At 49.9% G+C, this 16,711-nt stretch overlaps 1 protein-coding gene across 1 annotated transcript in view; it reads right to left on the bottom strand.

The window, feature by feature from the left end:
• Positions 1-540: 540 nt before the first annotated feature.
• LOC140719224 (proline-rich protein 12-like) overlaps positions 541-16,711 on the bottom strand; it is an 86,457-nt gene continuing 70,286 nt past the window's right edge. The window contains 7 exon segments of the mRNA XM_073033677.1: positions 541-656; positions 1,938-2,090; positions 8,110-8,209; positions 12,613-12,710; positions 12,713-12,736; positions 14,708-14,910; positions 15,529-15,664. Of these exon segments, the coding sequence (XP_072889778.1) occupies positions 568-656; positions 1,938-2,090; positions 8,110-8,209; positions 12,613-12,710; positions 12,713-12,736; positions 14,708-14,910; positions 15,529-15,664 (803 nt within the window). The 3' untranslated portion in view covers positions 541-567.

Below are 16,711 nucleotides of genomic sequence, written 5' to 3'. Positions count from 1 at the left end.
CTGAGATACGGGGAAGGTCGAACAGGTTAGGACTTTATTCCCCAGAGTGCGTGAGGGGGCGATCTGATAAGAGGCATGCAGAATTGTGAGGGGCATAGGTGGGGGTAAATGGAAGCAGGCTTTTTTCCGCTGAGGCTGGGCGGGACTAGAACCAGGGGTCAAAGGTTAAGGGTGAATGGTGAAACACTTGAGGGGGAGTTTTCTCCCCCAGATTGTGCAACGAGCTGCCAGTGGAAGTGGTAGATGCAGCTTCCATTACGTATTTAAAAGTTGGGGTAAGTACGCAAGCGGGAGGGTATACAGGGCTATTGTTCAGCTGCAGGTTGATGGATTGGGCTGGATGATAGTTCGGCATGGACTAGATGGGCCAAAGGGCCTGGTTCTGTCCTGCAGTGCTCAACGACGGCAAGTTTTATACCATTTAATTAAATGATAATAAACCTGATTCTGATATTCAAAGCCTCTGTGTGACCTTGTGTGTCTAACCCAAAGCAAACCTGGGCCCTTGGCAGGGCTGAAAGAAAAACACCCAAGGTGCTCCTAAGGGTGACGGGACTCACCTGCTCCTTACAGTGCAATAACGTGTGGTACTTGTAGTGATGAAGAGAATGGAACAAGGTGTAAAACTGCAGTTTCTCGGCCTCCACTTGAAAATCCTGCAAAAATAAGCACGCAGGAAAATCTCACTGACCGATGGGAAAAGCCATTCCAGCGACTACCCTGGATCGCGGGGTCGATCCCACACCGGAATAGACAAGGGTAATTCAGCTCGCTCCCAACTGGATTAGGATCTGCCCCATCCCTCTCCCGGTGGTCATACCTTCCCAGATGGACAAACCCCCCTTGAATCAAAATGTGGGGAAAAGTGCTCTCGCCCCTCTCACCCTTGACGGCTGAACTCGAAGCAGGAAAGGCCTCGAGGGCATCAGTGGTTGGAGGAGAGACATGTTGATGAGCAGTGGGAAAGGTGTACAAGGGTCAGGAGTATTTTTTTTTTTTTTACAGCTGCATGTACCAACCATTGCTCTGAGCAGGACAATCTTACACCGCCTGAAAGATGCGCGGCACTTTGCTGAAACATGAAGTAAAATTCCAGATGCATGACAACAAAGGGTACGTGTGCGGAAGCATTTTGGTTACTGCGCGGCCGCGAATCTCGGAGGGAACGGTGCTCAGGAACAAAGAATCACCGGCACAGACGCCCCATCAGTCTCACCCCCTCCACAACTCCTCATTTCTCCAAATCCCTTCAACATTCTCCCTCGCATTCCCACCAGCTCCTCTCTGGACACTCACCCAAACTTACAACCAAAAATCCTTCAGACTCGGGACGAAACCGGAGCACCCAGGAGAAACCTGGAGAGAGTGTGGAAAAGCTTCCCCAGGATATACCGGAGTGCGTGAGTTATAAGGAGAGACTGGACTTGCTGGGACAGCTTTCCCTGGAGCGAAGGACGCTGAAGGGTGACTGATAAAAGTGTGAGGGGTATAGATAAAGTAGACCATCATGGCAGGTGCATGGAACAAGTGGGTAAAATTTAAATGTTTAAAAGACCTGTCGACTGGTACATGGATATAGAGTAGGGGCTCACAACCTGGGGTTCAGGGCATAAAAAAGGCTGGGAAGCTCTGGTTTAGAGGGATTTGGGGCAAACACAGGCCAATGGGATTAGCCTAGATATTTGTGGGTGTGAACAAGATGGGTTTACAGGCCTGTTTCCGTGCTGCCCGACCGTATGAACCTATTAAATGCACTGCCCAGTCAGGAGGGAGAACGTGCAAACTCCACACAGACAGCGCCCGAGTTCAGGACTGAACCTGGTTCTCTGGGGGCAGAGAGGCGACAACTCTGCCAGGTTTACCAGTTTGCCCCTCTGCTACTGCTGACGGCGACCCCTTCACACCAGAGCGGAAGAGACGGCGGAACGCGCCCTCACCTGCGGCCGCTGTACATTCTTCTTGAGCTGGTTGAGGGTCTTCCTGTTGTAGGGGGTGCCCGCCACTTTTAGCTTCACGGAGCTGGCGGGGGCATTCCTGTGCTCGGCGTCGCAATCCTCCACAACCAGCTGAGGGAACGTCTGCAATCCTTCCTGCAACACACCCAGCAGAGGGGTTACAGCCCGCCTCAGCCCGTCCCGTTAGACCAGAGGGGAGGATGCAAGGTTAAACTCACACTCACGTTGATTACTGCCTGGGGTAGCCCACTCCCTATTACCTTCTGGGATAACAGATACCCAAAACCAAGGAGTAACTTATGGGAACCCAATAACTTTCAACTTTGGGATATGGGATGAAACCAGAGCACCTGGGAGAGACCTAGAAGAGTGCAGAAGAGCTTTCCATGGATGTTCTGGAATACCAGTTATAAGGAGAGACTCGATAGGCTAGGACTATTTTTCCAGGGGTGAAGGAGGCTGAGGGGTGATTTATACAGTAAAAGAGTGGATCTTAGATTGATTTCAGGATAAACAAGTTCAAGAAAAAAGTAGTGACTATGGCCCAGTCCCCCTCAGGTAAAGCCTTCCCTGTCATCGAGCACAGCTACACGAAGCGTTGTCGCAGGAAAGCAGTCCCCACCAGCAGGGACCCGCACCAACCAGGACATGCTCGCTTCTCGCTGCTGCCAGCAGGAAGGTGGCACAGGAGCCTCAGGACCCACACCGCCAGGTTCAGGAACAGTTATTACCCCTCAACCATCACGCTCTTGAATAACTTCACTCACCTTCACTTGCCCCGTCACTGAAATGTTCCCACAACCACAGACTTGCTTTCAACAACTCTTCATCTCGAGTCTCAATATTTATTTATTATTACTTCTTTGTTTTTAGTATTTGCACAGTTTGTTGTTTTTTTGCACACTGGTCGAGCGCCCAGTTGACGGAGTCTTTCACTGATTCTACTATGGATTTATTGAGTGGTGCCTGCAAACAGATGAACCTCAGGGTTGTATATGGTGACATACATGTACTTTGATAATAAATTAACTTTGAACTTTGAAGGGACCACATTTTGAATATTATGTTTGGCTAAAGATGCCATTAAACTGGAAAGAGTGCAGAGGAGATGGGCGATACTCGAGGGACTGAGTTACGGAGTGATGAGCAGGTTGGAACATTTTCATTAGAATGAGAAGCGATCTTACAGAAGTGTATAAAATCACGAGGGGGTGCACACAGGCAGTGTGGGCCCAGGATAGGACTGTACAGTCGTCAAAGATCCCACTGGTAAAGGAGTGGACATCGTTATCGGATTTCAATGGACATGGTGGTGGCATCCGTTGGTCTCGAGAGACCATGGATCTGCGCCTGGAGTTTCCAGGGCGCAGGCCTGGGCAGGGTTGTATGGGAGACCGACAGTTGCCCAAGCTGCAGGCCTTCCCCTCTCCACGCCACCGATGTTGTCCAAGGGAAGGGCACTAGGACCCGTGCAGCTTGGCACCAGGATCGTCGCAGAGCAATGTGTGGTTAAGTGCCTTGCTCAAGGACACAACACGCTGCCTCAGCTGAGGCTCGAACAAGTGACCTTCAGGTTACTAGTCTGATTGCCTTGCGCCAACACACACCAATGGACAACCAAAGAAGAATACAGGCAGTCTGATGTCACAGATCCAGGTTGGTGGGTTCTGGGATCGGAAGCCTGTGACAGCAGAAGGCACAAGGGCTGGTGGAGTTAGCAAGTCCAGAGCTCGGGGCCCGGCTACTCCAGGGGTCGATTCTGGAGATCGAAGTCCGAAGGTCGAAGTGGATGTCCGGTGGCCTAAGCCTGGAGACCGGAGACCGGAGGCCTGTCCTGGGGTTGGAGGACTAACCGTGCGTGGGAAGGAGGAAAGGTGGCTTGCTTGGCTGTTTTCGTTTGTTGCTTGTTGTGTTCTGTTTTTGTTGTGCTCCGTGTTCCTCTCCTGAACATGGTGGCCACTCCACGTTGGTGTCGGAAAGTGTGGTGACCCTTGCGGGCTGCCTCCAGCACATCCTTGGGTTGCGCTGTTAACACATTCACCGCATGTTTTGATGTACGCACGATAAATAAGCAAAGAACCTGAATCAAGAGCTGGAGGGCATCGGTTTAGGGTGAAGGGGAAGAGGTCCAGCAGGAACCTGAGAAGCAAGTTTTTCCACCCAGAAGTGCTTCCCGCTGAACACCGACAGTCCTCGGTAGAGATCGTAAAGAGCACCAAATTTCTTGGTGTTTCACCTGATGGAGAATCTCACCTGGTCCCTCATCACCAGCTCCATAGCAAAGAAAGCCCAGCAGCGTCTCTACTTTCTGCGAAGGCTGAGGAAAGTCCATCTCCCACCCCCCATCTCAGCACATTCTACAGGGGTTGTATTGACAGCATCCTGAGCAGCTGCATCACTGCCTGGTTCGGAAATTGCATCATCTCGGATCGCAAGACCCTGCAGCAGATAGTGAGGTCAGCTGAGAAGATCGGGGTCTCTCTTCCCGCCATCACGGACATTTACACTACACGCTGCATCCGCAAAGGAAACAGCATTATGAAGGCCCCCATGCACCCCTCATACAAACTCTTCTCCCTCCTGCCATCTGGGAAGAGGCTCTGAAGCATTTGGGCTCTCACGGCCAGACTATGTAACAGTTTCTTCCCCCAAGCTATCAGACCCCTCAATACCCGAAGCTTGGACTGACACCTTGCCCTATTGTCCTGTTTATTATTTATTGTAATGCCTGCACTGTTTTGTGCACTTTATGCAGTCCTGTGTGGGGCTGTAGTCTAGTGTAGCTTTCTGTGTTGTGTTTTTATATATTACATAGTTCAGTCTAGTTTTTGTACTGTGTCATGTAACACCATGGTCCTGAAAAAAAGTCTCATTTTTACTATGTACTGTACCAGCAGTTATGGTCGAAATGACAATAAAAGTGACTTGACTTGAAGGGGCTGCCAGAGGAAGGGGCTGAGGCAGGCAGATTACCAACACTTAAAGGACACTTGGACAGGTACATGGATAGGAAATATGTACCATACACAGGAGAATGGGACAAGTTAAGACAGGAGTCTTGGTCAGCAGGGACAAGATGGGCTGAAGAGCATGCCTCCTCACTGCAGGATTCAACAAATAATCTTCCTGAAAGTTGGAGCGGGCTCAAAGGAGGTATCCTGCGCTTGCTCATTTTTAAAATCTATCTACTAGGGCTTATTATTAAGGATAACTCAAGCAGCATAGCGTTCCTGCCCTTGTGCAGTGGACAGGAACTAAATGCAGGTGCCACCTGTGACCAGAAACCTCTCTGACGCTGATAAATGAACTACCACTAGTTTCGGAGACACACAAGGCTGCAGATACTGGAATCCCGAGCAACAATCTGCTGGAGGAACTCAACTGGGGTTGAATAGAGTCCGCCAGAGGGAAATGAAGGCCCTTCATCTGGACGTTTCAATCCAAACAACCACGGTCCATTTCCCTTCCACAGCTGCTGCCTGACCCTCCGAGTTCCTCAAGCAGTTGGCTATTTTTGCAATGGCACAAGTTTAGTCTTTTGGTTGTCAATTGCTTAATTGTCACAGGACGCTTAAAATCTCATTATTTATATTCAAAGTTCAAAAAGATCAAAGTAAATATACCATATACAACCTTGAGACTCATCTTCTTACAGCTACCACAGGAAAACAAAGAAATACAACAGAGTCCATGAAACACAAGGAAATCTGCAGATGCTGGAAATTCAAACAACAACACACACAAAATGCAGGTGGAACACAGCAGGCCAGGCAGCATCTATAGGGAGAAGCGCTGTCGACATTTTGGGCCGAGACCCTTCGTCAGGACTAACCGAAAGGAAAGATAGTAAGAGATTTGAAAGTAGTGGGGGGAGGGGGAAATGCGAAATGATAGGAGAAGACTGGAAGGAGTGGGATGAAGCTAAGAGCTGGAAGGTATTGGCGAAAGTGATACAGAGCTGGAGAGAGAAAGGATCATGGGACAGGAGGCCTCAGGAGAAAGAAAGGGGAGGGGACACCAAAGGGAGATGGAGAACAGGCAAACAACTAAATATGTCAGGGATGGGGTAAGAAGGGGAGGTTTTTCTTCCCTCCCCCCCCTTCTCTGCTTTTCGCAGGGATCGCTCCCTACGCGACTCCCTTGTCCACTCGTCCCCCCCATCCCTTCCCACCGATCTCCCTCCTGGCACTTATCCTTGTAAATGGAATAAGTACTACACCTGCCCTTACACTTCCTCCCTCATCACCATTCAGGGCCCCAGACAGTCCTTCCAGGTGAGGCGACACTTTCACCTGTGAGTCGGCTGGTGTGGTATACTGTATCCAGTGCTCCCGGTGTGGCCTTTTATATATTGGTGAGACCCGACGCAGACTGGGAGACCGTTTCGCTGAACACCTACTGCTAGAGAAAGCAGGATCTCCCAGTGGCCACACATTTTAATTCCACGTCCCATTCTGATATGTCTATTCATGGCCCTCCTCTATTGTCAAAATGAATCCAAACTCAGGTTGGAGGAACAACACCTTATATACCGGCTGGGTAGCCTCCAACCTGATGGCATGAACATTGGACTTCTCTAACTTCCGTTAATGCCCCTCCTCCCCTTCTTACCCCATCCCTGACATATTTAGTTGTTTGCCTGTTCTCCATCTCCCTCTGGTGTACCCCCACCCCTTCTTTCTCCCGAGGCCTCCCGTCCCATGATCCTTTCCCTTCTCCAGTTCTTGTATCACTTTCGCCAATCACCTTTCCAGCTCTTAGCTTCATCCACCCCCCCTCTGGTCTTCTCCTATCATTCGCATTTCCCCCTCCCCCCACTACTTTCAACTCTCTTACTATCTTTCCTTTCGGTTAGTCCTGACGAAGGGTCTCGGCCTGAAACGTCGACAGCGCTTCTCCCTATAGATGCTGCCTGGCCTGCTGTGTTCCACCAGCATTTTGTGTGTGTTGTTGTTAGAGTCCATGAAAATCCAGGCTGCAGATCTGCAGAGATCATTGTTCAAAGGAAGTATGCTTGGTAGAATATCGAGCATATTAACGACCTGTCTACAAACGTTGCCGTATATCGCCAGCGTCATCTTACACTTCATTACTCCATTGTCCTCTCTTTTCTCACAATATTTCTTTTACTGCATTTAAGTAAACATTTCATTCTCAGTTCCTGAGCTGTTTAACTTTCCCCATTGGACTGACTGGTTAAGGAAGAGCCCAGTTGATTAAAGATCAGCTTTAATTTAACGTTAATATTTATTGTTAGCTTTATTTGTCAGATGCACGTCAACATATACAGCGAAATGCGTCCTCGGCGTCAATAGACACCACATCCAAGGACATGCTGGGGGAAGTCTGCAAGCGTCCAAACGCCCCAAGACAGCGAAGCAGAGTTTGCTCTGCCGTTCACTCATGGCTGATTTATTATCCCTCTCAACCCCATTCTCCTGTAGCTTGACACCCTCACTAATTAAGAACTCTCAACTCTGCTTTAAATATACTCGATGACTTGGTCTCCACAGCAGCCTGAGGCAATGAATTCCTCAGATTCACCACCCCTCTGGCTACAGAAATTCCCCCTTATATCTATCCTAAAGGGACGTTCTGAGGCTGCCCCCTCCAGGCCCCTGGACTCTCCCACTGGAGGAAACAGCCTCTCCATGTCCACTCGATCTAGGCCTTTCAATGCCTGGTAGGTTTCAATGAGATTTTCCCCCCCTCCTTTCTTCTAAACTCCAGTGAGCACAGGCCCAGAGTGATACTTCTGCCACCAGCATAGCATGCCCTCAGTTTATGTGTCTAATCGACATGTCTTTGACTGAGGGAGGGAACTGGAGCACCGGAGGAAACCCACACGATCATGGGGAAACGTCCATACCCCTTCACAGACCAGCGATGGGAACTGAACCCTGATTTGTGGTTGCTGGTGCTTTAAAGTGACTGGGCTAACCGCAATGCCACCGAGCCACCCCTGCTGCGAACAACGGACCGCCTCGCTCTCTGAATACGGGAGGATTCAGGTCGGGTTGGATTTAGCAGGTGCGTCACCACAGCCCTCGACCTCAAGCTGCTCAGTGTGAACAGGCCCAACGATGCCCAAAGTGCAAAGACAGCGCTACCCACACAACCAAACTTTACGCAGAGAAGCTGAGGCCTGAGGTACCTGCAGCAACGAGCTCAGAGAAACCCTTTTTGTCACGCGCTTCTTGTGTTCCGTTAAGATGCCATCGATCCTTCTTCATGGTGGGTAAATAAAGTTCATCTGCAGAAGAGCAAAGACATCAATCAGTGGCCGGCTCGCCATAGCAATGGCTTCCGCCGGCCCCACTTTCAAACACGCTCACAAATATTCCTTCTGGGCCCCTTCCACCTGCACCAAGATCCAGTTAGACAACCCTTGGGGGTCAGGAGGAGATTGGGACCGGTTTGTGAGACAGCAGGGTGAAGTGAATCATTGACTATTTAGTTAGAGGCTCACAGAGCACAAGAGCACTGAAATAGGCCCTTTGGCCCATCTAGTTCATGGCAAACTGTTAATCCGCCTTGTCCTATTGACCTGCACCTGGACCATAGCCCTCATACCCCTCTCAACCATGTACCTGCCCAAACTTCTCTTAAATTGTGCAATAGAATATCTTTCAAGAGCAATATTCTTAAAGCAATACAGCACAGTGTAGGCCCGTTGGCCCATGATGTTGTGTCGACCTTATAAACCGATCTAAGATCAATATAACCCTTCCCTGCTACATAACCCACCATTTTTCTATCATCCATGTGTTATCTAAGATTCTCTTAAATGTCCCTAATGTATCTGCTTCAGTGACCACCCCTGGCAGGGGATTCCATGCACCCACTACCTTTTGTGTTTAAAAAAAAACTTGCCTCTGACATCAACTCTTATACTACAGGCTATCTTCTCAACTAATCCCACACCCCAGTTTTGGGTACTCACCCTGTAAATGCCCCCTCCCCACCTTTGCAGGGTCCTTTGCCTCCAGCATCCATTCTGGCTGGGTTAATACGAGGAGCTTTTGAAGGCCCTGGGTCTGTACTCGCTGGAGTTTAGAAGAATGGGGGGGGGGGGGGGGGATGAATCTCATTGGAACCTATTGAATACGGAAAGGCCTAGATAGAGTGTTCACGGAGAGATGCTTCCAGTAGTGGGGTTATCTGGGACCAGAGGGCTTGGCTTCAGAATACAAGGACGTCCCTTTAGAACAGAGGCGAGGAGGAAGTTCTTTGGCCAGAGGGTGGTAAATCTGTGGAATTCATTACCAAGGATGGCTGTGGGGGCCAAGTCAGTGAGTATATTTAAAGCAGAGTTGATAGGCTCTTGATTAGCAAGGGTGTCAAAGGTTACGGGCAGAAGGCAGGAGAACTGGCATTGAATCAGGAAATTAAATCAGCGTGATCGAATGTGAAGTAGCTCCTGTCTAGGGCCTCAATACCCTCTGAGACAGGGATTCCTAACCTGGGGTCACGGACTCCTTGGTTAATGGTATAAAAAATACTGGGGACCCCTGTTCTATTGGGAAGTAAATGGCAATCAATGGTCCCTCTAATCCTCTGAAAATAGTTTTCCCTTCATGCATTCCTGAGGGAGATTATTCTTCCAGCACGCTCTAACTTTGTAAATCTCCTCCCAGGCCTCCTCTGTTCCAAAAAAAGCCAGCCAAGGTGTGAACCTCAAGCACTGATATGTACCACCCACCAACCCTGGCATCCATCTCCTCCATATTCTCAAATGCTGCCACCACCGTCTGGTGGTGTGCTAACCGGAACCGTGCACGATGTAACTAACTGCGCCCAAGGTCGTGCTCGAGACAAATATCCCCCCCCCCCCACCGCTCTCAGCCAAAGAAAATGGGCTTTAAACACTTGGCCTGCTACCCTCCAGCAGAGTGTGGGCTCTGAGGTGCAGCAGGAGAGGAGGAGGATTATAGCTGTTGAGGGGAGTGAAAGGGGATCTGTTTACCCTCAGCAGATGGAAAACAACCCCCGGGAGGTTCTACGAGGAGCAGAATGAACACAGTACAGGTTTCCCTCATCCGTCCAAACATCACCGTGAATCCACCATTTACATTTTTTTTAAATGATCAGATGTTCAGCATCTGCAATATTTTATTTTCATAAATCCCCAGTATTTTGTTTTCATAAAGGGGAATGCCCTCCAGGAACCTTGCGAGCTCAGTGCATGATCTGACAGGCAAGGCACAAAATGCCGCAGGAACTCAGCACCAATGGATGGAAGTGGATAGTCCATCTGGATCATGGTTGCCATGGGAACGGGCCTTCCAGCCCACCATGCCTGTGCTAAAGGAGATGTCCAAATTAAACCAATTCCTTGTTTCAATCCCCTCCATTCTCTGCACGCTGATGTGCCAAGAACCTGTTAAATGCTTCCAATGTGTCCTGCCCCACCGCTAGCCCAAGTAGCCCATTCCAGACGGTCATCACTCGGTGAAACAAAGTTGCCTCACAAATCTCCTTTAAATGTTACCCTTCTTGCACTAACTCTATGCCCTCTAAAATTAGACATTTCTACCCCAGAGAAAGGCTCCATCTGCACTTGTCATAATTTTCTAAACTTCCATCAGCTCTCCCCTCAGCCTCAAATGGTCCAGAGAAAACAACCCAAGTTTGTCCGACCTCTCTTTGTACACTCAGTGGCCAGTTTAATAGGTAATGTTTGTGGTCTTCTGCTGCTGTAGCCCAACCACTTCAAGGTTCAACTTGTTGAGCATCAGAGATCCTCTTCTGCACACCACTGTTAAAACACATGGTTATTTCAGTTACTGTCGCCTTCCCTGTCAGCTTGAATCAGTCTGGCCATTCTCATCTGACCTCACAAGATGTTTTCACCCACAGAACTGCTGCTCACTGGATGTGGTTTTTCTGTAAACTCCAGAGACTTTTGTGCATGAAAATCTCAGGAGATCAGCAGCTTCTGGGATACTCAACCACCCCATCTGGCACCAACAATCATTCCACAATCAATTGAAGAGGCACTGGCAGTCCACTCTATCTATGCCTCTTAATATCTTGTTTCCCTCTATCATGTCTCCTCTCATCTTCCTTCTCTTCAAACAGTAAAGCCCTAGCTCCCTTAATCTCTGATCATAATGCATACTGTCTAAACCAGGCAGCATCCTGGTAAATCTCCTCTGTACCCTTTCCAATGCTTCCACGTCCTTCCTATAGTGAGGTGACCAGAACTGGACACAGTACTCCAAATGTGCCCTAACCAGAGTTTTATAGAGCTGCATCATTACCTCACGACTCTTAAACTCTATCCCTCGACTTATGAAAGCTAACACCCCATAAGCTTTCTTAACTACCCTATCTACCTGTGAGGAAACTTTCAGGGATCTGTGGACATGTACCCCCAGATCCCTCTGCTCCTCCACACTATCAAGTATCCTGCCATTTACTTTGTACTCTGCCATGGAGTTTGTTCTTCCAAAGTGTACCACCTCACACTTCTCCGGGTTGAACTCCATCTGCCACTGCTCAGTCCACTTCTGCATCCTATCAATGTCTCTCTGCAATCTTTGACAATCCTCTACACTATCCACAACACCACCAACCTTTGTGTCATCTGCAAACTTGCCAACCTACCCTTCTACCCCCACATCCAGGTTGTTAATAAAAATCACGAAAAGTAGGGGTCCCAGAACCAATCCTTGTGGGACACCACTAGTCACAATCCTCCAATCCGAATGTACTCCCTCCACCACGACCCTCTGCCTTCTGCAGACAAGCTAATTCTGAATCCACCTGGCCAAACTTCCCTGGATCCCATGCCTTCTGACTTTCTGAATAAGCTTACCGTGTGGAACTTTATCAAATGTCTTACTAAAATCCATGTAGATCACGTCCACCACACTACCCTCATCTATATGCCTGGTCACCTCCTCAAAGAACTCTAACAGACTTGTTAGACACGATCTGCCCTTCACAAAGCCACGCTGACTGTCTCTGATCAGACCATGATTCTCTAAATGCCTATAGATTTTGTCTCTAAGAATCCTACTTTCACTCCTGTCATCCTTTTGTTCTTCACATAATTGAAGAATGCCTTGGGATTTTCCTTTACCCTACTCGCCAAGGCCTTCTCATGCCCCCTTCTTGCTCTCCTGACCCCCTTCTTTTTAAGTTCCTTTCTTGCTACCTACCCTATATTCCTCAATATCCCCATCTGATCCTTGCTTCCTAAACCTCATGTATGCTGCCTTCTTCCACCTGACTAGATTTTCCACCTCACTTGTGTGTGGCTGTTAGTCTAATCACAAACAAGAGAAAATCTGCAGATGCTGGAAATCCCAGCAACACACACAAAATGCTGGAGGAACTTTTGCAGGCCAACTTTGTGTGTGTTGCTTGGTTGCTTGTTTGTCTTTGTTGTGTGTGGCTTTTCATCGATTCTATTATGCTACTTTGTACTTACTGTGGATGCCCCGAAGGGGTGTATATGGTGACATATATGTACTTTATAATAAACTTACTTCGACTTTTTAAAACATGTGGGTGTACCTAATAAAGTGGCCACTGGGTGTAGCTCGTGCCCTCTAACCCTGGTAAACCCCCTCTGCTTGCTCTCCACATCATTCCTGTACAGAAATGGAAAGGCAAATGCAGAGCGAGGCCCCCCCATTCGTTCCTACCCGTTGTTGGCTTCGATGGTCTCGATCATGGCTGGGTCAAGGGCTGCACTGACCAGCAGCTCAATGTAGCTCTTGTACATCTCCTTCATTGCCCGAGTGTCAGGATTCGGCCAGTGGGGATCCGTTCTGTGACACAGGGCAAGCAACAGGGATCATCATTCTGGTCCACCCCGATTCCCGCCCACTTACAATCACAAGGAATCTCAGGCTGGCGTACAGTAGCATTTACAAATAGCTTTATTTCTCACTTTATTTACAGTGAAAATGCGACGTTGTGTGTCGGGCCAAATCAGCGAGAGTTGTGCTGGGGGCAGCCCGCGAGTGTTGTCACGTTTACGGCTAACCCCAACCTACCCAGTACGTCTTTGGAATGTGAGAGCAAACTGGAGCACCCAGGGAAAGCCGCACAGTCCTGTGGACAATGTACAAACTCCTCACAGGAATCGAACTCTGATCTGTGACTGCCGGCACTGTAAAGTAATTACACTAACCACTACACTACCGTGTCGCCCCTTGACATACACACTTGGCAAAAGGATTTTACTTTGAACTGATTTTCATCACAGAGTGTTTTATTCATTGAACAAATTTCTTTGCTCACAATTACAAAGGGGACAAACCAAGTGAACACGGCATGTTGTGTCACTCATGGGGTGTTGTCCCCCGTGGATGTCCACTCTCTTCTTTCTTAACCGCGTCTCAGGAGGAGATTCAACCCATCTCTCAATTTCTGAACTGTCCCTGGGTGTAAGTATGTGTGACAGGAGAGTCTGGTGAGAGATTCACTCTGTGTCTAATCCCAGGAATGTGTGATAGGTCAGTATACAGAAAGCTTCACTCTTTCTGACTCTGGGAGTTTGTGAAGTGACAGTGTGGAGAGAACTTCATTGTGTCTTACCTGGGAGTGTGTGATGGGACAGTGCGCAGGGAGTTTCACCCTGTGTCTTACCCTGGGAGTGTGTGATGGGACAGTGTGGAGGGAGCTTCACCTTGTGTCTGACCCTGGGAGTGTGTGATGGGACAGTGTGCAGGGAGCTTCACCTTGTGTCTGACCCTGGGAGTGTGTGATGGGACAGTGTGCAGGGAGCTTCATCTGTGTCTGACCCTGGGAGTGTGTGATGGGACAGTGTGCAGGGAGCTTCACCTTGTGTCTGACCCTGGGAGTGTGTGATGGGACAGTGTGCAGGGAGCTTCACTCTGTGTCTGACCCTGGGAGTGTGTGATGGGACAGTGTGCAGGGAGCTTCACTCTGTGTCTGACCCTGGGAGTGTGTGATGGGACGGTGTGGAGGGAGCTTCACTCTGTCTGATCTTGGGTGCATGTGACATGATAGTGTGGAGAGAATTTCATTCTGTGTCTGACCCGGGGAATGTATAACGCGTGGAGGGAGCTTCACTCTGTGTCTGAACCCGGGAGTGTGTGATGGGACGGTGTGGAGGGAGATTCACTCTGTGTCTGACCCCGGGAGTGTGTGATGGACGGTGTGGAGGGAGCTTCACCTTGTGTCTGACCCTGGAGTGAGTGATGGGACAGTGTGGAGGGAGCTTCACCTTGTGTCTAACCCTGGGAGTGTGTGATGGGACGGTGTGGAGGGAGCTTCACTCTGTGTCTGACCCTGGGAGTGTGTGATGGGACGGTGTGGAGGGAGCTTCACTCTGTGTCTTACCCTGGAAGTGTGTGATGGGACAGTGTGCAGGGAGCTTCACTCTGTGTCAACCCTGGAGTGTGTGATGGGACAGTGTGGAGGGAGCTTCACTCTGTGTCTGACCCTGGGAGTGTGTGATGGACGGTGTGGAGGGAGCTTCACTCTGTCTGATCTTGGGTGCATGTGACATGATAGTGTGGAGAGAATTTCATTCTGTGTCTGACCCGGGGAATGTATAACGCGTGGAGGGAGCTTCACTCTGTGTCTGAACCCGGGAGTGTGTGATGGGATGGTGTTGAGGGATCTTACCAGGGTGGAGGGGTGAGACTAGGTTCCCTCTGCAGGAGATTCAGCCCCAGGACCTTCCCCGTCCCCACTGCATTGACCCTGTGAATACTCCCAACAGCGGGGGAGCCAGAGGAAGGGACGAGGACAGAAGATCGGTCACTCACCCTCCTCACTTTGCTGGTTGGGCGTGGAGTCTGATTCCGACGACGAGGCCACCTCCCTCAGCCACTTTTTCCTCTTCTTTGGAGGGGGCTCGGCCTTGGCTTTGGACGGTCGCTGTTTGGGTTTGGACGCTGGGCGCGGCGGTGGTTCCGGTTTAACCACGACCGGGACCCGGTTCGGAGTGCTCTTGGCCTGGTTCTGGCGTCTGCAGGTGTAAACGAAGCTTACTGTAAACAGCCGGCAATCTGTTACACCTCCCCCCCCACACACTCACTGTTCTCATCACACCCCCCCACCCCCATCATTGTCGTCCTCCATTACACCCCCCACCCCCAACGCTGCCCTGTCCCACGAGACAGCTGACAGGGGCATCAGCCTGACTGGGGTTGGGAGGAGACAACCACTGCCCCCATTCCTGCTGCTGCCCCACTGCGGAAACCTGGATCGCAGGGTCTCGGCACTCCAGGTGTGTTCTCTCCCATTTCGAAGGCGGTTTGGCCTCCAATCCCCTCAGTCCTGAGGGCTTCCCTCCTCCCTCCAATTCAAGGGCTTCCCGAACCCAACCCCCCCCACCCTCCCTTCCAACAGACTGAGAGAACACATTCCTTGACGGAAGCCTCACTCAGACACCCACAACCACCACGGGCTTCTGACTCCATCTCCAAAGATGTCCAACCCTCACCATGAGCCAGAGACTGACCACCAAGTACACACAGTCCCCCATTCCTATGCCAATAACACCTTCAATTCCTTTATGACAGAGAGCGGGAAGCCACACAAGGGCACCCACAGCCCGACCCCCACCCGGCAGCGGGGCCCCTACCTCAGGGACTGCTGGGGGCCGATGCCAAGGTTTCTTCGAGCACCACCCTGACGTAGTCCTTCTTGTTCACATTCTCCAGGAACTTCACGTAGAGTCGCTGGTACTCGTTCTTGGCGTGACCAAAGTACCCGAGATACTGAAAGAGAAGGCGGGACCCCGCTGTCAGCCTCCCGATACCCGCTGCACTTTGTGAGGGCAAACCAGGGTAGGACTTACAACACCGCGACTGGTAAAGCACTGAGGGGCACAGTAGAACAGAGGGATCTGAGAATACAGATCCATAGTTCCTTGGAAGTGGTGTCGCAGATAGATAGGGTGGTAAAGAGAGATCTCGGCACATTAGAGTCACAGCCATGGAGACTACAGCGCAGAAACAAGCCCTTTGGCCCATCTGGCCCCTGTTGTTTTTCACCCTAGTCTCACGACCCACTTCTGGGACCATAACCTTCCACCCCACGTACTTATGAAACCTTCTCTTAAATGGTCGCTCGTTCCACACTCACACTACCCCTCTGAGTGAAGTTGTTCCCTTAAATATTTCACCTTTTACCTTAACCTACAGCCCCTAGTTCTAGTTTAGGGGCCCTCAACTTTTTTTTTTAAATGGCATAGACGCCTACCATAATCCGAGGGGTCCATGGACCCCAAGTTGTGAACCCCTGTTCTAGTCTCACCCAATCTCAGTGGAGAAACCTGCTTACATTTATCCAGTCTATACCCCTCATACTTTTGTATACCTCAGTCAAATTTCCTCTCATTCTCCTCCACTCCAGGGACTAAAGCCCATAAGATGTATCCTTGTAAATTTTCTGTACACCTTTCAACCTTATTGATATCTCGCTTGTATTGTCTTCCATAAGTGAAAGATTTGAGTACAGGAGTTGGGATGTTATGTTGTAGGTGAGGCCTGATTTAGACTGTTGTGTGCAGTTCTGATCACCTACCTACAGGATAAGATAGAAGCAGCTGGCCAGAAATGCACATAATTCTGGTTGCTTCCTTGAGATACCTTCAAGGAATCAAACCACCACACCCCCCAGCACCCAGCTGTCTGACACAAGTCTCGAGTCCCACGTACCCAGTGCACCAACGGGGGATAAGGACGGTCCAGGAGTAGGGAGATCCCTGGGGTCCGCTTGATATCAGCCCCATCTTCCCTGAAACCTCAGGGAAGGCACTGAGG

The sequence above is a fragment of the Hemitrygon akajei genome, chromosome 31 (assembly GCF_048418815.1).
Source record: "Hemitrygon akajei chromosome 31, sHemAka1.3, whole genome shotgun sequence".
NCBI classification, from domain to species: Eukaryota; Metazoa; Chordata; class Chondrichthyes; order Myliobatiformes; family Dasyatidae; genus Hemitrygon; species Hemitrygon akajei.
This window is presented reverse-complemented; position numbering and strand designations above follow the sequence as displayed.